The 22,500-nt window shown below is 39.1% G+C and overlaps 4 protein-coding genes across 4 annotated transcripts in view; 2 read left to right on the top strand and 2 right to left on the bottom strand.

Moving 5' to 3' along the window:
• Positions 1-2,708, bottom strand: part of flot2b (flotillin 2b) — an 8,189-nt gene extending 5,481 nt beyond the window's left edge. Inside the window, exons 1-3 of the mRNA XM_043259528.1 lie at positions 2,479-2,708; positions 783-864; positions 179-269 (exon numbers count right to left, since the gene is read on the bottom strand). Coding sequence (XP_043115463.1) covers positions 179-269; positions 783-864; positions 2,479-2,527 — 222 coding nt within the window. The 5' untranslated portion in view covers positions 2,528-2,708. The remainder of the gene's footprint in view (positions 1-178; positions 270-782; positions 865-2,478) is intronic.
• A 973-nt stretch (positions 2,709-3,681) lies between these two features.
• On the top strand, positions 3,682-10,472 carry fam222bb (family with sequence similarity 222 member Bb). Its single transcript, XM_043259580.1, has 3 exons — positions 3,682-3,835; positions 5,433-5,557; positions 5,750-10,472. Exons 2-3 carry the CDS (start codon positions 5,479-5,481, stop codon positions 7,459-7,461), a joined length of 1,791 nt encoding a protein of 596 aa, XP_043115515.1. The 5' UTR covers positions 3,682-3,835; positions 5,433-5,478; the 3' UTR covers positions 7,462-10,472.
• Positions 10,473-12,863: 2,391 nt separating this feature from the next.
• Positions 12,864-18,320, bottom strand: p2rx8 (purinergic receptor P2X, ligand-gated ion channel, 8). Its single transcript, XM_043259529.1, has 12 exons — positions 18,114-18,320; positions 17,818-17,962; positions 17,629-17,700; positions 15,414-15,489; positions 15,175-15,262; positions 14,994-15,077; positions 14,740-14,881; positions 14,531-14,652; positions 13,800-13,893; positions 13,654-13,719; positions 13,486-13,574; positions 12,864-13,369 (listed from the first exon to the last, which is right to left on the bottom strand). Exons 1-12 carry the CDS (start codon positions 18,278-18,280, stop codon positions 13,306-13,308), a joined length of 1,209 nt encoding a protein of 402 aa, XP_043115464.1. The 5' UTR covers positions 18,281-18,320; the 3' UTR covers positions 12,864-13,305.
• Positions 18,321-20,822: 2,502 nt separating this feature from the next.
• Positions 20,823-22,415, top strand: txndc17 (thioredoxin domain containing 17). Its single transcript, XM_043258264.1, has 4 exons — positions 20,823-21,074; positions 21,154-21,235; positions 21,897-21,972; positions 22,055-22,415. The coding sequence occupies exons 1-4, from the start codon at positions 20,930-20,932 to the stop codon at positions 22,121-22,123; spliced, it is 372 nt and encodes a 123-aa protein (XP_043114199.1). The 5' UTR covers positions 20,823-20,929; the 3' UTR covers positions 22,124-22,415.
• Positions 22,416-22,500: the final 85 nt, after the last annotated feature.

Raw genomic sequence — 22,500 nt, 5'->3', positions numbered from 1 at the left:
ATTTTTCATAAATTTAATGCATCCTTACTCGATAAAGGTATTCATTTTTTTCAAAAATCTCTTTTCTATACCATAACTTTCAGGATGCAAAACGATGTATTGATACTCAGCTGCAATAATGATGGAAAATGTCAAAATAAATGTAATAAACAACAGTAAATGAGCTCTGCGTGTTTACTTGAGCAACTCCTGTAACTGTAATAGCGACTCCCTCCGCTGTCTCCACGTCTTCACATTTAGGCTGTAGTGTCATAATCTCTAGCGTAATTCTGCGGGGGGGAAAAAATACCTAAAGTTAAACAAACCTTTACATATAACTAAACAATGCCTAAGGCGAGAAAAACCTGATTTTCCCGAAGCTTGTTAGCGTTTCAGAATTCAAAAAATGGCACAAAGAGCGCAAAGACAATGGCGGTGGCTGACAGGAAGTTCAGTGTGCAATCAAACGCTCGATAGAAAAGCAGCGGATCAGCTCATAAATGAACTAATTCAGCTGATCGAGGAAATTTAAGAAGTATACTGAAACAGTACTGCATCGATATCTAACTACAGAAGATGCATATGATAAATGTATCTCTTAAAGCAACCTCTAAAGCCCTTTATACAGCCAAACTGGTTTGACAAACACGCCTGACCAGGTGTGCCTTTTAGTTTCCTAAGGTCAGGCATTATAGTTACAGCTAAACATTGACTGCGTGTTGTTTTAGTGAACTTTGACTGTATTTACTGCACTGCAGAGTGAAATGTGATCCTGTGATCCTCACTTATTTGAGTGGCATTACCTCTGTGTGTCTGATATAAGCCACCATGCCCAAGCCCAGCCTCCCACCACATACGTCTTTTCGTCTGACCCACAGCAGGCACCTAGAAGAGGACGGGAAAAACTAGTGTGATTGCAGTGATAACATCAAAAGAGTCAGTCAAACGTTTCAAGGATGGGATCTGTGTGAGCGGAGTTCAATGGTGATTCATACGTGACATGTACTAGACGCTATGAAAGACACACTTACAAAAAAGTCAAATCAAGGTACTATGACCTCAATTGAGGTCAGAGTAAATATTATAAATAAATATAAATTATATTAAATTAGAAATAAATATTATAGATTTGATTATTTATTAATTTGTATATATTTTTAGGTTTTACTAGTTGTGTTTTGTCATTCTAATTATAATTTTATTTGTTGTTTAGCTGCTTATATATATATATATATATATATATATATATATATATATATATATATATATATATATATATATATATATATATATAGTTTTGAAACATTTTATTCCAGTTTTAGTTTTAGTTATTTTAATGTCATTGTAATAGCAATTTAAACTTAATAAAAAAATTTGTGTTTAAATTAATTTTACTTATGGTTCATTCATTTTACTTTTTATTTTAGTGTCTTTTGTTGTTTCTGGGTTGCAGATGCTAAGAGGTTTGTGGGAAGATTTATACACACACACACATATATATATATATTGTATATTGTATATATGTCAAACAATTAATCACATCCAAAATAAAAGGTTTTTTTATGTTTGTTCTGTTGTGCTGTGTTTATCTATTATGTATATATTATATATATTGAAAGTATATATTTTGAAAGTATTTACTTGTAAATGCATTTATATATTTATTTTCTTATAGTTTTATATATTTAATATGTAAACATATTTTTCTTAAATATATACATGCATGTGTTCACACACACAAACACACACACACACACACACACACACACACACACACCCACACACTTAACTAAATAAAACAAATAAAAAACAATAATAGTAACACATTTTTTTAAATATAAAATGCAATAAAATAAAATAAAAATGTAACATTTTTCACTGTATAAATTTGGTCTTTTGATACATTTGATCCAAAATATAGTATTGTTATCAATACTATCTAATGCTGATGATTAAAAACCGGGTAAAAATTTTTAGTAACGTTAACATAGCAACGTTACTAAACGTTGCCATTTCTCAGCCTTTTAAAGCATTAAGCACGATGTAGCATCATCATATCACTATCAAGCATCAAAGTTTTTTTTTATAAGAATAATAGGCCTATATTTAGCTATGCGCGTGAAATGTGAAAAGCTATTAAATATTAAATCACTATTAGGGGATGCACCTAGTACACATAAGACAAAAAAGGGAAAATAACTGCAAAGCATCGACTTTCGTAACAGAGCTATTTCTTTACGCTCGAATTCATAATACGTTTCGAAAACGATAAGTCGAAACAACAAATATTATGTTAAACGGTTATGAATGACTCGCGCAAACGCGGAAGAGCCGAGCTAACGTAGTAGCGCTAGCTAGCTAATACGCGACCGGATGACATTATTCAGCGCACAGTTCACAGTACGTGCGAAAACAAACATTTACGTGCACGCTTCATTAACGAACGAACGCCAATAAATATCAAACTCATAACGGTGCGAGCTGCACATATCACGATACCTGACACAACGAGCGCTTCATTTGGTCCGACAGTCAGGCAGCAACCCATACTTGCGTTTACATCAACACCGAACACTAATCCTCTCGTGCGCTGTCCTGTGTATTTAAACTTAACCGAGCGTTTATTTGGCGGCTCGCGAAATGAAAAAAAAACCTCAGCCCCAGAGCGAGAATAAATGTTTGTCAACAGAGGCGACCCTGCCCACCACCACAGGAAGGAAGGGTGGTACGTGATACTGTACGGCTGTGTCTTCAAAACCTAGCGAGCGCCCTACCTAGGCAGCGCGTTTGAGCGTTCCAAGGCGCTCGCGGTGGCCGAGGACGCTGACTAGGTAGGCGGCTCGCTGGGTTTTGAGACGCAGACCGCGTGTTGTCATGATTACTGTAAATGCTGATTGTATTCATGTCCGCGCAGTACGTGCTTTTATTGATGTAAACCATGCGATGTTGTGTTTTATTAGCTATTAAACGTTTGTTCCCATTCTGTCGCCATTTATGTTTCATTTTTAGTGGCATTAGGAGTAGATTTTATGCTTTTATACATTTTACAGCGAGAAAGACTTACTGTGGCAGTGGCCTACAAATGCACTGATAGTATCAAATGGCACCACCATGATATACAGTGGTTTTATTTTTTATTTTTTTATTGTGGCAAAAAGAGAAATAAAAATGACATATTGGTTTGATTTATTAAAACATTTTCATTTCTTAAAATATGTGTATCACAGTTTTAATGCAGTACTAGAGACACTGTACATAAAATATCACGGGGTTTTTTGTGACACGTTTTTTGTGACATAAAAATATAAAATACAAAAATATTTGTATTCAAGCCGAGTCAGGGCATATATGCATATTAAGGGTCTTAAAAGGGTCAGTTTTACAAATATTTATATTTGACAGTTATTTTTAAACTGAATAGAGACGAGACAAACACTGACGAATTGGACTTTTCCAAAAACATCATTGTGACAATTAGAGGACACATTACAAAAAATAAAAAAAATAAATAAAAATATATATATATATATATATATATATATATATATATATATATATATATATATATATATATATATATATATATATATATATATATATATATATAAAACCAGTGTAGTTCCCATACAGTAGGTGGCGCGTTGAACCCAAGTTACCTTCGCGTTTCCTCGACCTCAGCGAGGAAGACACGTGGGAAAAGCTTACTGCGCATGCGCGGATATAGGCTGCAGCAGTGGGCACTGGGCAGCAGCAGTGACTAGACAAGCGCTTTATCGACACAAGCAGAGCACAGGTGCCGAATAATCCAGCAAAATGCTCTTTTAAACCATTGCTCGTCTCATCCCGAAGCCAGAGAGTAAGTTTCGCTTTCGACAATTTCCATCCGACCGTTTTGTTGCTGTTTTAAGAAGCTGTGAGATCTACGCCGGGCAGTGGCTCGCACAAAGAAGAAGACACAGGCTATATGCTAGTGGTTGTAGCAAGTGTAGAGACAGAGGTACCAAAACAGGCTGAGATCTCACTCTGATCAGCTTTTAGATTGGTGGTTAGCTGGGCGTTGGATGAGCAAGACAGACCTTCAGCCAACCGGACACATTTTATCTACAGGGCAGATGTGTGCTACACTGACCCTAAATTGTGTAAGTGTGTCTGTGTTGATCTAATATAGATGTAATGCATGTAGCTTGTGGCTAAGCAAACTTTGGTGGCTAGCAGATTTATTATAGGGTGGATGAAATGGCAACCACAAATTGTACTTTAAACTCAGTGTGCTTTGGTTTTATGATTGGCTAATTGTGTTTGAGATTTCACAATGTAGCTCAGCTCTTCCAAAGCTCCTGTTGTTTCTAATTAAGACCGTAAATGTGTGTCAGCTTAAATGTAAGCCAAAAATACTGCTTGGCTGTACGGTATTTGCTTGTAAGAGCTCTGAACTGTGAGTTCTGTGTTTAGATATTGAACCCAGTTCAGAGTTTTTTTTTTTGGTAGAGCACCACCTAAATAAACAACTCCCCCATCATGCACTGGTCTGTTTCGGGGATGATATATAACAGGACGTGCACGGGTCATCTCTGATTTTAAACAAATCCAGGATGTTTAAGGCAGGAGTGAACCTAAGCTCCGGCTGATAACACCTCCTTCAGAGCAAAATTAAAAGCGGCTCCCTGATGAAAATAGCTGGGGGTTGGGAGCGCAGAACATGTCGGGCTCTGTCTCGACTGCACTTTTTGACACCTGCACATCTCAGATTGGAGGAGTCAGCTGGGAGCATGTGGCCTGTGGTCGTGTTGCCGCATCCCCTGCCGTGCCCCTGGGCACCTGCCAGGCAGACGAGAGAATGCGTTTGCATCGCACTCCTGACACTCAAACTGCAGGGTGTGCACCGTGGGCCCTGACACCAGCTGTTTCAGAGAGCTATTTAAAAAGGTCATGCTTGAATGCATGATATTTAAATAAATGGCTACAATGAGGCAATTACAGAGATCTATAGCTACAGCGTTTGATGGATGTTCAGGTGAATTAGCGAGGGTAGGGCCTTTGTACACTTCTGCGATTGCCGTTTTCTTGCGGTCGACTGTAAATCATGTCATTTGTTGACTAGCACGCTCTACTCAATATTACTTACTTAGCTTGTTGGGGATATTCGCCGTGTGCTGGTTTTCAATCTGCGAGTCTTTTAATCTAAGGGATTCTGATTATCGCTGCTTCTGCTTCTGTGTTGCAGCAAAGCGCCACTAATTAAACTAGAAATTTCCTCCTAATAATTTATTACTCTCATTAAGTTCCGTTGCACAGTGTGTTCCATTAAACCTACATCTACACGTAAAATTGGATCTCTATAATGACGCCCTCGGAGGAGAAAATAGCCAATGTTTCTTTTTTTACACCATGTATTTTAAGAGACGAATGATGTGAATCCGTTTTTGTTCCTGACGTGACTGTTTCCTTTGCAGTGTGATGAGGAGTGAGAGTCCAATGTTGCATTAGTCTCATTGTGACATGCTGGCCTGTCTGCCGGTATCAAACCCCTCCCTCCAGCTTCTCTCGCACACGCAGATGAACACTGGACTTCAGAAATGTAAGAAATGGCCGTTTACCCACATGAGCTTTGTTCTGATTAGACTGCATGTACTCTTGACCTAGTTTGTCCCTTTGTTAGCTTTGCCTCTTGACCCTGCCCTGTCAGAGCCCTGATAAGCAGTTATATGCTATCATATGAGCGCCACATTTCTTGCATTACCCTTCACGTTTGGCCTTCTCTTGCTCACAGGGGACACTACACAGAGGATGAGATCAGCACACTATCCTACCCCAGCGGAATTGGATGCCTATGCTAAGAAAGTTGCCAATAACCCACTGACTATAAAAATCTTCCCCAATAGCGTCAAAGTACCTCAGAGGAAGCATATTCGCCGCACCGTCAACGGTCTCGACACCTCTAGCCAGCGCTACAGCCCCTACCCACCTCAGGTCAACACCCGGACAGGCCTCTTGGCCATCGTCAAAGTCCCCGTCAAAGGGATCCTCAAGGACATTGAAGGCGGCCGAGCCCGTTTTCTCCCTAAGCTCATCATGAACCCGCACAGTGGGCTTTACGCCAATCCCAGCACTTTAAATGTTCCTCACACTGTTCCACACCTTCAGACTCCTTTAGGCCAGAAGAGTCTCGCTCACTCTCAGGCCTTGCAGGCCCATCCGCAGGCCCTGCAGCAGAAGAGCAGTTTACAACCACAGCAGAACCTGGCCCACCAGGAGGCTTTACATCAGAGCCAGGCTCACCAACCGCCAGTACCGCACCACACCCTAAACCACCAACAGACTCTCATGCAGCAGCAGCCGCCACAATTGCCTGGTCCGCAAGGACTCCGGCATCTGCCCGATATGGCGCAGTCGGTGAACCTGCAGGGCTTCTCTCAATCCCAGCCCATGCCACAGGCCTCCTGCGCCGGCCCTCCGGCCCCTGGGGTCTTACAGCCCCCACTGGCAGGCTTGCAGATGCCTCGCAAGCTGCCAGACGCCGATGCCCCTCCCAATGTGACTGTGTCTACCTCAACCATCCCGCTTTCCATGGCCGCCAGCCTGCACCAGAACCGGCCCAGTGACCTGAGCAGCATCGTCAATCAGATCAACCAATTCTGCCAGGCTCGGGCCGGCATGGGTTCTACCTCCATGTGCGAAGGACAGATCGCCAACCCCAGTCCCATCAGCCGCAACCAGCTCATCAATGCGAGCTCTCGGGTGTGCACCCATCCCGGGGTGGGTCCTCCGCCGCCTTGTGTGCTCGGTAATCCTGACAAAGGCGGTCCTGCTCCCGCTCTGCCACTGCCTGACATCGCTGCCATGAACAGGATGCCTCTTTACCACAACGATATGAAGCAACATCAGTCCCAGCCACAGTTACCCCAGCAACAACGTCAGCAGGGTCCTTGGGGGCAACACCAGTTGGCGCACCTCCAGCACCTTCCAGAGGGAGCGGCTCACCAGGGCAAAAATCTCCCTAGAGAGGCCCTAGTTGGACCGGGATTCCTCACTAAGAGCTTGGGCTACCCGCAGGAGGTGTGCATGGCACAGCCCTTCAACTTGAAGCCCTCAACTGATAAACCAACGCCATCTCCTCCGGTCAGCGGGATGCCCATGAGTTACAATAATGGCCACTACATGCAGCCTCCCTGGAACAGCATCCTACCCACGCCAAACAGTGACAGCTCAGGGTCTCAAGACCTGGTGGCGCCGTTCCATGGGGGTCTTTCAGGGGCCTCCATAGACTGCACCCCCGGAGCACAGTACAGGACCGGGGCAGCCATTTCCAGCCAGACCAACCTGATGCAGACCATGGAGTACATGGGTGGCGACTTCCAGGCACCCTGCTTCCGAGCGCAGAATCCTGGCGCAATGGCAAAGATGCACAGAGCATCAGTGAGCAGGGCCACAGATTCAGGTGATAGTAGAAATGTGCACATCCACCACCCAGGGTACAGATGAGCTGCGGCCAGTTGACGCTAGGCGGTGTTAGTCTGAGCGCAAAAAGGAAAAAAATCCCCCTCTTCCCCTTTCGTTCTCAGTCTTGCAAGTGATCTACTGAATGTTTCCAGTACAATGATTTATGTGGCTACCACGAAGCTGAACCCCCATGTGCCACTTTTTTCTTTTTCATTTTAGTAGTTTAGGTTTCTTAAATAATTAGCTTTTGGAAAAAAAAAAACACTGTAGGCATTTATTTATTTTAGTTTATTATAATTATTTTTTTCTTTCCAGTGAACGGCCATAACAGCTTCAGTTTGAGATCAGCACTGTTTTTTTTTTCCCCATTCCTGTCTGGTCTGTGTTATATAAATGAAAAATTTACTACACAACACGCATATATTCGCTTTCTCCTTTTGATTAGCAATTGTCCGTTATTTAAAAAGGCTGAGAAGACATTCCCAGCAAATGCCATTTTTTTGTAGTTTAGGCCTACTTGAGATTTGAAGTACTAACTCAATGAAGACATTTAAGGGGTGCCATGATACTGAAATATTTGGCTGTTCCATTCAAGCTAACAGCTTGTACAATGTATAGAGGTTGATTTTATTTTTGTTCCTCTCAATGTTTACATATTGTGCTTTTTGTAACTAATTCTGAATCGATATGAAAGTGCAAACTGATACTGGGATATGCACATAATGACAAGACTGTTTCTTTTCCAGACTGTTGAACATGAATCAGGTTAAAGTCTTAGATGGAAATGTTACACTAGGGCTGAGTCAAGCCACATTGTGTACGATGTTAATCCTTCCCTTGAAGTGTCAGCTAATGCACTATCCTTTTTATTTTTTTTTTTTTTTCCTCCGGTATCCTATTAGATTTCAGTTTAAATGGAGACTGCTGTAGACTGAAATTGCTTCGGGACTTGTGCTGTGCCCTAATTGCATAGCTTAGAGTTTTATTTTGTCTCTCAACTTAATTGTTACTACTTGAATTTCATTGGAAAGAGACGGTGACGGCAGGCTTCGACTCACTACAGAACCCGACGTTTAGCAGCCGACCCAAAGCTACCTTTGGGAAGAGTGTCATCATCCGCCCGTGCGTTAAAGGGAAGACGTCCTTGACCGTAATTGGATGACGGAAGTGTGTTGATGTAAGCGCAATATAAATGAGCACCACGGGCTAGCCTGTGGCTTTACTGCTGTGCTACTGTAACTGAGAGGTGTGATTAGCCGGTGTGAATGCTGTGTGTCGGGGCGGATTGGCTCCCTGCTTTTGCTCCATCATTAACACCATACCGCTCTTCCCTGGCGGGATCACTTCCATCTCCGTCACACGCTGTTGTGTCAGCTGAAGCCTGCCACTGCATTTTCCACCCACCTTAGGCACTTGATGTGTCATGTCGGTCTTATCTAAAATAGCTGAAATGCACCGCCGGTGACAGTCTAAGTCTGTTCGACGGGAAATAACCTGAACAAAAGACGCATTTCAAGTTGACTTGTTCTGTGAATTCGATAAATGATCCATCCCGTGCTCCACGGTTTAACTCCCATGGAGAGTTTCTCTCTTTCTCAGGTCTACCTGTGCCTCTTCTCACATTCTCCCGTGACGTTTACGTCGACTGAGTCTCTCCACCTTCATCAGGGCAGGCCATCTGGCAGTGGAGCATGGGTATCGTCAGACTTTGGTGGAGCAACTGCAGATGAGCGAATGGGTGGAGCCGTGACACCCAGTATCATAACCTCCCTGTTTGCCCCTCAGAAGCCTTAAATATTTGATCCTTGAACTGTCCTTGACAATAGGCATGGTGTAGAATATAAATTTAACGATATTTAGCTAAACTTGTTTTTGTGAAACCGCAAATCGGGGGCCGCGATCTCCCGAAGGGAAGAGGTTTCTTTTGTATTTAGCAATGTACGTGTAGTACTGGGCTGTAACAGTTCGTTCACACCACATCATGTTACGTTTCTCCACACTATATAGCGTCATTATTTGCTCTGTTTACCATTGCAGCAAAACCCGTTCCAGTCCTTTTCCGTAATGGGCGAACGCATTCGTCGGAAACGCAACTAAAAGGTTTGCGTCCAGGCTTACAGCAGGCCTAGTTGAAGCTTTCATGTCAGGATACGTTGCCCATAAAGCTGCTATTTTATTCCGACTACAAAAATTATTTCTTATAAATGTTGTGAGGATAGAGTTAAGATCTAATTTATATTATGCCTTTTTTTTTTTTTTTTTTTTTTTTTTTGCAATGCAATGTTGTTAATAGGTTGGTAGGCGTAATAAGTTATTCCATTTGCCTGTCGACCACGTCGTTGTAATGCTTGAACGTTTAGACTTCCTGTATTTCTTTCGATCCTCTTTTCATGCCTTGTTACAGCTCAAGAGTACAAAGTCAGGTTACTCTTTTAATAGTTACTATCTCTATGTGAAGTGCCTCCTCTGGGCTGATGTGGACCGTGTGTGTGTGTGTGACCGCTGGGATGGAAAATGGACCGGCGCTGGTGCACGTTCCGTAGATGTAGTGCACTGCTCACGAATGGGGGGACCGAGCTACTTTAAAAACTACTGATATCGTTCAAAAGAGAAAAAGAAAAGAAGAAAAAAAGAACACCGCGTGCTGCTGCAGGTGCAAGATCTGTTCGGATGTGAATAGTTGCTGCTGAATCACTAGTTTAGGTGGCGAGAGCTACGCCGCTGAACTCCCTAGTGTCCTTGAAACATTCGAAGGAATGCTCTGGAAAGTTCTTTGTCTTTTGGAGCACATGCACTCCTGCCCCCATCCCTCCCTCCCTCCCCTGCCCCCTTCCCAAAACAACACAATGGCAGTTTTGGACTACAGGAGTGTGTGTTAGGAGTTGAGTGTGTCTCATCTTGTTCCACCAAAGAACAAAATGTCACTTGAATGGTAGCAGTGCGCACCTGTTTTGTGTAACCGAAAACTGTCATTCCAGATACACATTTTTTCAGGAACGTGTTGCACAAACATTCCCCTCTAACCAAAATAAAGTTTGACTTGCATTTGCAAAGTGTGTCTCGTCCGTTTTCTTGTACAGTTGAGCTTTTCACTGATTTATTGAGTGCTGGAATAAAACGGACTGGAAAAATAATCGTTTTGGAGGACATGTGCTCAGACATGTTCAACCGTATTTAAGTGCACTCAGATTCTTTCGTTTTTGCAATTCTTAAAATGTGTTTTTCCTTGGCTTTTAATCAGTTAAAATGTGTGATATAATAATTGTATCAAATAATATCTCTAATGGGACTACAGGACTGATTTTTGAGACCAGTGTGTTTTTTCAGTATGTTGTGTTGGAAATCTAAAAACGAAACAAGATCTGATGATCTAGTTTGACATGCTAAGGAAGAGGAAACAAGTGACTGTATTTTTGAATGAATCAAATAATTTAGTTCTACTACGTTGTATAATTTACTGTTTAATGAATGTTTCACTTAAAATAACTTGCGTAAAGATGTGCAGCGTTAAATCGTAAATCGGCAAACGAACTAGCTGGCAATATTTTGTATTAAAACAAAAGTTATTCAGTAAAGCAATATCACGTGCCACTGTGACAATAAGGCTGTGATTACAGCAATGCAATACTGTAATTGACTATTGACTAGGCTGTGGGCGATAATGAAAAAAATACAATGGAAACCAATGGAGAATTTGTAATGCTTATCCTTGTTATAATGGGAATTGTAAGCTAATGGTTTTAATGGAAACTTATTGGCCCTATTGGTCTCCTTCTATGATGGCTTGTTAAACCATCCCAATTAAATATGTCCCAAAACACATTAAAGGTTAATGGTTAGTAATGTTACAATGACATTTGTATGGAAACTTTTAGAATTTCGGTGATGATTTGTAATATATATTTTTTTTCAGTATACAGTTAAAACGTTTGTCCCATATCTCAAATGAGTGATTACACTTTTCCCCAATCGAAGATAAATTGCACATCGAGACACGGTCTCAATCCGACATTAATTTCCGCTGGTGTTTGTTAGGCCTGTGAAAGTGCAGCTAGCCTGCATCAGAGTATTATTTAGTGTTCTTGGGGGCTCAATAATAATCTTGTCAAAGGGGTTTAGAAGTGTCTGCCGAAAAAGAAAAAAAAAACACTTTATTTTTACATGGATTACCACCCACAGGATCTTGACAGATTTGGCACTTGCGTCGGAGCTCAGTTAACCTCAGGGCATTTATGTGACACAGCTCTAATTGGCTTTGTACAAAACTGTGCCATGATGCCATCTTCAGAGAACGCAGGAGTTAACCGAGGATACTCGAAAATCTTTTGCCAAACTCTCCAACATTTGGGGCCACTGGGGAGTTCAGTCCCTACATTCTAATGATCAAATATAATAAAATACACAGTATAGTGTTGTACATTTTAATGACATGTGACAAATTGAGAATGGATGGCTGGATGGATTGGGTGTGGGTGACACAAAAGCTTTGTGTTTAATCAGGATCTCAAATTGAGTTTCTTTGTAAATGTATTCTGTTTTGTCGTATTGCAGAAAATTAACCGCACAGGAAAAATAGTATAAATCAATCATTTTAATCCAATTTGTAATTGTGCGATGTAAATTGTTTTTGTGTGTTACTATGACCTCTTCTGGTAAATTTGTGTTGCTACAACAGGGTTTCATAGGGTTTAGCCTAAGCCATAGTTCAATTAGGACAAACTTGCCTTAAAAAAGCATCACTGGTGTGTATCTCAAGACAAAACGAAGGCACTGACATGTTTTAAGATCAGTCTGCAACTTTCTTTTAGTTGGAAAAAGCTCAGATTTACATTTTAATCTACACTGTAAAAAAATAATAGTAAAATTTACGGTGCAAACTGGCAGCTGTGGTTGCTGAGAAAAAAAATACAGTAACAAGGTTTTTGATTGACGGTTTTAAGTTAAGTTTACAGTTAAACACCGTAGTTTTGTTAACTGATGCAATGTTAATATACCAACCTATTAAAGTACTGAAATCTGTTTTGTGCCTTTGAAATAGTGTGCTAACCACCAAGTGAAGGTGGTGATGAGACAAACACTAAACACCATCACGGTGAGACTCATTAAACTGAAATATGCAGTAAACGTTAGATGTAACATACAAAACATGTAATTTTACCGTTAACCATTTAACATTTTTACTGTAGCATTTTCACAGGTTTTTTTGTGTTGTTGTTAAAATCACTCTAATTTTTTACAGTGTAGGACTAAGCTTAAGTGTGTGAAACCGGGGATTGATGTTTTTAGTGACATTTTAACGGGAATTAATTTAAACCTGGTGTAGTGGATGCCTTATTAGTCATCATACAGCAACAAATTCATTGTAGCATAGAAAATCATTTTCAGTTAAAAAAAGAAGGGAAGAAATAAACCAATAATGGGTCAAACACGATTAATACGTTGAAGCAGTTTAATGTCCATTATCATTTTTTAACTGATATAATTGACTATTAAGTTAACGCCACACATGTATTGAGTCACTTCAGTCCATAATGTGGTTTGTATCGGAAGTCCATGCATCCAGACTCATTAGCCTACTCTAAAATAAGTGGTGCATTACATGGCAGAATTATCATATAGATAAAGAGATACTTCCATAGAGGTAATGAAAAACAATGCAAAACGAATTCAAGCTGACTGATAAATATATTCAGATTTACGTTTCTGTTGGATTTCCAGATGTTGTGTCTAAAGGACCTCTGGAAATGTGAAGAATATTTATGAGAATGAATGTATTTATATACAATGTGTTACGTTTACTAAACTTTAGCTTATAATGCCTAGAGTGTATTCAACTTTTATTTTTGACGCGTAACCTACTTTTCTTCCTTGCTAATACTGTAATTTTCATAAACTGAACTTTCTCTTCAGACCCTCTGGCTTTATTTGTAATGGGATTTCTTTTTCATTCCTAAAGGGGATATAAAACACGTGATTAATTGCCATTTCACTTTTAACGCATTACCTGAATCACATCAGTTCTAAAGTCAATAAAGCATTTCCAGCACGGATGCTTCCGTCGCGTACCTCGACCTTCTCTCAAGCTTCGACTCCGTGTAAACACTCCTCTTCTTCATCATCACATACAGTAGCACAATGTCACAGACGTAAGAACCCTTGGGGGATGAACAAACCCGGTATATAGATTGAAACGGATGATGTGTGATGTACGCATCTGAATATTTACATACTTACCGCAGCCATGAATGTCAGACCAGAGGCTATGTTGACGATCGTAGGAATAATACTAAATTTTCTTGCCTGGAAAAGATTGGTGCACGCACGTGTTAAAAGCACGCGTTATATCGCTTGTGCATTCGTGAGTCGTTTGAGTCGCATACCGTTCCGAACACCATGACGTCCAAATGAATTCCAAAATATTTGTAGTAAGTTCTTCGCCTCTGTCCTTCAGCGTCGGTGTAATAGCGAGCAACTCTGAGAAGACATACAGCAGCGCATGTTAAATTAACCAAGTTTTCATTTCCCGTTTTATTGCTTTTGCCAAAAAAAAAAAACGTTCTGAAGACAAACAAGTAGTGATGAAATCCTAAATATTCAAAGCCACAGAGGTTTGGTGCCACATTACAGGGAGAAAAATATTATTTTTGCATGCGCATAGATGCATCTTAAGCAGCTGTTTTTTGATATAGGGATAAGACATACATTTCTAGTTTATTATTATTCGTTCTTTTTGAAAAGAGTGACCCACGTGTATTTTTTGATCACTCAAAATTTAACAGTGTGATCCCTGTATATCTGGAACTGACATATACAACGCGACACGGGTCCGACTTTTGTCTCATAGATCTACCAATATATAAATAAATACAATATAGCCATCTCCCCGCTGTAACTTGGCTCAGAATCTCAGGTGAAAATCATCGCTTCGGCCCCCCTTCTATATAACGGTGGATTATTCAATTATTATTCATTCATGCTATTTCATATTTTGGCTTTTATCTATTTCTTTCACTGGGCAAAAAGACCAAATAAGACCTATGATAATGACACAAACGGGAAAAAAACCCGACCCGGATTGATTTTGACCAGTAACAGAGCAACGTGAATGTACCTGAAGTTAAATTTCACATCTTCCGCCGGGCTGTCCAGACGTAAAAAGCTGTAGTGAGGGTGACAGTCTGCTTCTTTATCAAAATCACAGTGCCACTCGATCAGAATGCCAACTGAACCACCCTGCCATGATAACATTTAAATAATAGATTCAGTGTAAAAGTACGAAACGACTATTAAAATAAATGTAGCTACATTGACTGTTCTCACCCCTACAGCCATTTCTTCAAACCTTTGTCCAGTGTTTTTCACGATATCTCCCAGCCGAAATATAGGACAGTATGGGTTATCAATTTTGTCATACAAGCAGTTTTTTAAAGACGATTTTCTCTGTGTCGGTGAAACATTTGATCTGAGAAAGGAAAACAACATTTGAGACGACTGAGTGGTAACACAGTAAACCGTTTTAGTTAATGCAACAACAGACAGGTTTACGCTCATTACCAATGGAGAGTGGTTCTTACTTTGAGAAGTTGAACTGGGAAAATCTGATGAAGTTTTTTATGTACAAAGTGAAGTTTTCAGCTTGTCTCACAATGGTGGCTGGGCTAAAACAAAATACGTCTCAGGGTCACTTTACTTTTTGTTTAAACTTGATATTCACAATTACTTCAGTTTATCAATTTGCACGAGAGAAAATATTACTCTGGTTCCCTGCGTATTTCAGTGGGACACCAGCCGTATATTTCACAGGTGCCATTGTGCGCTTCCAAACAAATGCCTGTTTTAATTCCTAAAGAAAACGAAACCGTTAAGTAGGTTTTTTTTCATATTTACGAATGGCAAAATTGGAGATTATGCAGCATGGATTATTATGGTTGCATCATACACACAAACTAATTATCAGCTTACTTTGCAAAATAATAATAATAAATAAATGATACCGTTTCCAGCCCTGACAGCCTCTCCCGCTACGCAGTCTTCATCTTTAGAGCAGTTGTTGTTTGGAACGTCTGCGTTCTAAAAAAAAGATTTAAAAAAAGAATTCAGACTTTTTGTCTCACAATTCGATCTTGTTTTTCAATTCTGAGAAAAAGAATGGCATAACTCAGATTTAAAGGCAAATTGCGGTAAACACTAAATTGTGAGAATGCAGAATTGCGAGAAAGTCCGATGAAAAGGTATTCTGAGTTGCGAGATATGAACAGCTGTGTACTTACATATTGAGGTCTGTCACAGATTACAGTCTGATTACAGATTGCATTATGAAAATTGTAGTAAGTAATGTAGGTTATTCATTTTTGGCAATACATACTTTTTTTTTTTTTTTTTTTAAATAGTATTTTTATTAGAATTTTACATTTTACAACAAAAACAAAAAAAGACAAGAAACCCCCCTCCCCCTCCTCTTAAAAAAAAAATAAAATAAAATAAATAAAAAATTTTTTACAATTAACAATTAGGGCATTGGGACAGATGTAGTATTATACACATTCCAACACAAAACACTTCACAAGAGCTAACAGCATGCTGCAATTCAATATCACTGGTCATTTTCACTATTAAATTGAGCAAGATGATCCAAAAATGGCTGCCATATGTTATAAAATTTATCTATGTTGCCTGCAATTCCAAACCGAACTCTCTCCATGTGCAGTATTCCTGTAAGAGAGCTTAACCAAGTCTTGAACTGAGGGATATCCTCGGACTTCCAAAGTCGTAGAATTATACTCTTAGCAATAATCATTCCATAAATAACAGTGTTTTGTACAGAGTCATTATGGTCCATTAAAGAAAGAGAATGTCCGAATAGTGTGCAATGCATACTTTTTAGATTACTTTAAGATGACTTTTGGGCTTGCGAGTTGTTAAAAAGATAATTAAGTCAGAAAAATTAAAAATTGTTGAATTTGTTTACCTGCATTCAGTGCAACCATTTATTTGCAAGCACCGATTTGCATCTGCATTTCGGGCATTTTTTTGTGGGGCTAAGAACGAAAGCTATAGTAACATGTTAGGTGTTGTCACGACATGGCGTGAAAGCAGCATCATGAGCCCACTGAGAATTTCTGAGGGAGGAAACAGGAAGTCAACAGACCGTATACAGTCAACAGCATAGAATACAGGTAAAATGTGTAAAAAATAACGTGATTTTAAAACAAAAAACAAAGCATGAACACAATACTACAGGAAGTCTTTATTCGGCCAACGGAGATGTGTGGAATACTTTTTTATTATGGATGGATGCGCTTTAATGTACTTGTTTTTGGATTTTTGGATTTTGGAAAGAAAAAGCCCTCCCACTGCCATTATAAAGCTTGGAAGATCATTTTTTATACATAACTCCAACCAGATTCATCCGAAATATGAAGTCATATACACCTAGGATGCCTTGAGGTAAATCATGGGCTAATTTAAATTCTTTTGGGTGAACTAACCCTCTAAGCAGCAGCAATATGAGGCATTTTCATATGAAATTAAATAAATTACGTATCAGTGTAAAAATGGATAAACAGCCTATATGACATTATTTTAAAGCCGAGCTGTGCAGCCCTATATATAATATAATTTTATAACATTTATCAAGTTACATATAATTCAAATCTCTGTGTGTGTGTGTGTGTGTGTGTGTGTGTGTGTGTGTGTGTGTGTGTGTGTGTGTGTGTGTGTGTGTGTGTGTGTGTGTGAGTGTGTGTGTGTTTTGGGAGCCTCTCAGTCAACACCCAGTCAGTTCTGCAGTTCTGTCTCTAAATGCCCGTCTTGCTACGTCTTGTGTTTATAGACTCACAGCATAAGATACGGCGGTACGGAAATATACCACCCATAAACCAGCAAGCCTGCAAAACCAATCAAATCCGCCTGATGATGAGGAAATAAAAGCACTGAAAAAAGCACGAAAAACCACAGTGCTCTCACATGCTCTTACTCTGGTAATGGTCTGAATGGAAGACGGAGACAGGATACCGAGATAACTGATCAAGCAACTAATGCAACAATATCAAACATTTATCAGTCGAACAGTAAATAGACACTGAACAAAAACCAAATATGGTTTACTTTGCATTTAAATGTTTCTAGGGAACGGCGGATGCGAGATGCAATAACCCCACATCTGTCAAAGGTTTTAATAAACGGCAAAGAGAATATGTTTTGCCTTACCTCTGAACAGTTGCCTAGTTTTTGGTTTGGTGTCTCGATGAAGTTGGTTGTTATAGAGAGAAAGTTCTCACCCTGGGGGAAAATAAAATGAACCGAAAGACTTATTACTGAAGTGAATTCACGATAAAGCGAATCGTTACGAACTGCTGACACAAAACTTAGCCCAAACTTTTTAAACTAGGGTCTCACCTGGTTGGGGAAAACATAGTCCTCCGGTCCCATCAGATCTGAATGTGTTGTGTTGACACGCGCAACTCCTTTCACTTTAGTTACCACAGAGCTCTCGATAGTGTCGTCTTTCACCTGGTATCCTTTGTTTTTTAAAAACACCCATCTGTAAATCACGTTGAGATGTTTGCAATCAAACCATTAAAAGCTTAAAAACAAAGGTACCTCTTTAATATGTGGTATCATCACACGAGATGATTAATTATAAATGAATTATGATAGCTAATTGGGTTGAATAATTGAATAATAGCTCTTACCCGATGAGATATCCCATGACAGTGAGTTGAAACATTCTGTACAGAAGTCCGATTTTCTTATTTTGCGTGCCCACATATCTGACTGTTGTATATTCAAAGAGAAACATCAGTCGGTTTTGACTGTTCTGCCGAGCCATCCCTGCTCCTGCTGCTGGAGACGTGCTCATGGTGTGCTCATACGCCCTGCATCCCCATGATACACACCGTCATGTGCATCACGTCATCTTCAAAAAAAAACATATCTATTAGAGCCATTAAACCTGGCATAAAAAAATGCCCAGTTTTAGCAGATTTAACAAATATATATATATATATATATATATATATATATATATATATATATATATATATATATATATATACACACACAAACTTCACTTGCCTATAAAATACCTTAAAGATTGCTAAATTATATTTCTAAACAACAAGATTTTAAACTCATTAGCTGAAATGCTAACGCCCCATAACGTCAAGCGACGTAATGGTCTGTAATATTATTTGTTATTTACATGTAATGTTGTCTACAGCATACATTAGACTTGAGTATAAATGTTGATTTTGTTGATGTTGATTTCTTAGCTCCAGGTTGGTGACTAGACTGAAGTGGTGAGGCGGCTAGTTTAAGCCGATCTGTATAATCTGGAATCGTGTCGTTTTTAAATCAATGTCCATTTCTTCAAGGAAAGGCAGCTTGACACCCTGGCTGACACCTTGAAAGGTTAGGCTATATCTTTAACGTTATATATATATACTTTACATATTACACACAAGCTTCTCGTTTTCTTTGCTAAGGCATGCTTACTGATACATCTTAAATATCTTAAACACTATGGATTATGGTTACATTAGTCTTGTGTACTGGGTAATTCTGAACCAGCATATTCTAAATCCCTGAATCCTACCCCATACCTAAACGTAATCAACCTAATCACTTCAACAATGTGAAAAACAAAAGACGTAGTCATCAGGGAACATGTGTCCCTCATGCTAAAGCGCTAACCAGTGCAACTTAATTCACGATACACTGCATTCACGGGCGCACAGAAGTAGTTACATCCAAGATATTTAAAGAAATGAAGACATTCACGGGAATGTCTTCGTTTCATTCATTATGAGATCAGTTTCACTGTGTGCACTGGTGGTTATTTGTTATGGTTTATGGTTTTTAGGTTAATTAGGAGAGTGCTTTCAATGTCCTGCCCAATCTGCTTCCCCCATCAATATACAAGAATGAAAGAGAGGTCTTCCGACACGCAACCACTGAATCTCAGAAGTCATCCACTGATGGGCAATTTGATTCACTTTTTCTACACTATTAAGGGTGGATGTACATGCACTACCAGAAGTCTCTTCTGCTCATCAAGCCTGCATTTATTTTGTACAAAGAACATCAAAAACAGTGACATTTTGACTACTTAAATATATTTATTATTTAAAATACCATAACTGACTTCTGTTTGAGTATATTTTAAAATGTAATTTATTCTTGTGATATCAAAGCTGAATTTTAGCACCATTACTCCAGTCACGTGATCCTATGTATAGCTAAAGAAGACTTTTTTTCAGCTATGAATAGAAAGTTCAGAAGTACAGCATTTGTCTGAAATAGAATTACTGTAATGCGTTAATCATTTCTTTTGGCCAATTTAAAGCATCCAGCATAACATATAACATAAAAGTACATACAAAACAATTCATACAGAGTCCAAGCTTTTGAACAGTATAATGTTTGCTTTTAATTTCAGATCAATTCTATCATTTCAATCTTTGAATTCTCATCAAATAATCCTGAAAAAATGTACTAAACTGTTTTAAATATTGATAACAACAACTATTAAAAAAAGTGTATATTGAGGAGCAAATCGGCATTTCAGAATGATTTCTGAAGCATCATGTGACATTGAAGACTGGAGTAACGATGTTCAAAATTCATTTACATTTTATAAGAAAGAAGTTATTTAAATACATCACAACATTTCTGTATTTTGGTTCACAAATGAAGGCTTACTGAGCAAAAGAGACTTCTTTAAAACATAAAGATAACCATAACCTTAACCATAAATACACTTAACTTAACTATTTGCTATTCAAAACATTTATCATACAATATTATTTGTATTATTATTATTACTATTACTATCATAATCATCATACATATTTTATATAGTTGAATGTATTGTTTAATGAACAATATGAAGATCCAAATATCAGCGTTTATCTGAAATAAGCTTTTTTGTTTTTACATTATACACCATACCAAAGTTTGGAGTGAGCATAATTCCTTCTTTCTTTCTTTCTTTCTTTCTTTGGGGAAAATGTAATACTTTTATTTAGCAAAGATGCTTGAAATGGCTTACAAATATAAAATAGTTATTTTAAATAAATATAAGTAAATATTTTTCAAAATGTTACTGTTTTTTGCTGTATTTTGAATCAAATAAATGCAGGCTTGGTGAGCAGAAGACTCTTCTTTTAAAAAAACAACAACAATTTACTGTTAAAAAAATGACTGGTAGTGTATGTTTTGCAACAGCCTGTCATAAATTGAATATATAATAACAGTGTGTGTAAATATGTTATAAATAATATTTAGAATATGTGTGTTCAAAATGGTTGTGGTGCAACTACTATATTTATTACAAATCCAGACTTTTATTTTGAAGTACTCGACTCTTATTTTGGAAGAATTACCAGCGCGTTTCTTCACGCTTCACACTTCACGTTGTACAGTCAGCTGACTTCATGCAGAGATCAGTCCGCTTTCTGCTGCTAGAGTTGGACTTTGCGACTGAACGGCACTAAACAGTAAACACATCATGACTAAATACGAGGACGTTGCTGTTCGCGGCTACGAGGAGTTTTGCAAAGCCGCGTCTGAAAGAAAGGGAAAAGACATATTCGCTTACTTCTCTGGAGATAAAGATGAGCAGGGCAAGAGCTGGTGCCCGGACTGTGTCAAAGGTACGTGAACATTCACAGCAGCTGTGCCTTTTCAGAAATCAAGAACTCAGTGTTTCTTCTCCCCTTTTCGCTCTTGCAGCAGAGCCAGTGGTCAGAGGAGAGCTGTCTCATCTGCCAGAGGGATCTGTCTTCATTTACTGCCAAGTGGGGGATAGACCTTAGTAAGGCGTTCACAACATATAGTGCACAAGATAGAGCTTACATTTCGTTTCTGTCCAGGCTGACGTTATAAATAATAAAAAAAGACTTAAAATGAGCTGAAAATGTCAAGATGTAGATGTTTTTTTCTGTATCAGAAGCTCACCGGTGGACCCACCAGTGAATGGGTGCCGTCAGAATGAGGGTCCAGACAGCTGATATAAACACCTACAAGTAATCGACGCCACTCGGTCTGTCGGATAAGATCTTGTGACGGGAAACCTGCTCGTTTATTAAGAAATTAACTCATCAATAAGTCCACATCATTGCTTCTTACTAAAATAACATCTATCCATAATATTGCTTCCTCCTGTGATGGTCGTCCCTTTGAATCAGGAGAGAAATACGCAGAGAGCAAGCAGCAGAAATGGACCGAACAAGAAGCTCGTGGACTTAGGAAGTGTTGTTATAAATTGCGGCAGCTCTTTGCTTCACAAGATGTTAATTGATGGACTGTTAATTGATCATTGGGATGTTTTTATCGGCTTTTTGAACTCTCATTCTCACGGCACCCATTCACTGTAATGCGTTGCTCTGCTGCGATGATCAAACACACTCGTCCTCGTTACTTTCCTCTTTTTTGTTTGGTTAAGAGTTAACATCTAATTTCACTGTTCTTGGCAGCTGGAAGGACCCAAATAATGACTTTAAGAAGACTCTGAAGCTGACTGGAGTCCCCACGCTACTGCGCTATGGCACGGTAAATATCAGAAAATACTGTTTGATAAAGCCGTTTAAATATGTGCGAGTCTTGCAAATGTGCTATGTTTGTCTGTTTTAAGCCCCAGAAGCTGGTCGAAGAGGAGTGTTTTAAAGCAGACCTGGTTCGAATGTTGTTCACTGAGGATTAATGTCTTGTGCCGCGTTTTCTTTGAACGATTCACACGGTTTTTCTACTGTTTTGTCAGTCGCAATCTATGTTTCTGTAATGTTCAGCGAAACTAGTTGGTGCCTGGGATCATGCTGCGGTGACTGCACAAGTCTGGAAAGCATTCGTGCAAATACATCTGTGTGCACTGGAAGATTTCGTTCGTAACATCATCAGACACTTCAAGCTAATTCTCTTACTTTAAAGTCATATTCAAAAAAGAGACTTCGACTGTAATTTCAAATCAACTATAATAAAGGGAGAGTGCACCAAAATTGAAACTTCTGTCGTCATTTACTTGCCTTCAATTTGTTTCAACCATTAACAAATTTATTTCAGCTGCTAGATGCATCCAAACAG

Source organism: Puntigrus tetrazona, chromosome 15 (assembly GCF_018831695.1).
Source record: "Puntigrus tetrazona isolate hp1 chromosome 15, ASM1883169v1, whole genome shotgun sequence".
Lineage (NCBI taxonomy): Eukaryota > Metazoa > Chordata > Actinopteri > Cypriniformes > Cyprinidae > Puntigrus > Puntigrus tetrazona.
The sequence above is the reverse complement of the archived record's forward strand: the minus strand, read 5'-3'. Positions and strand labels throughout refer to the sequence as shown.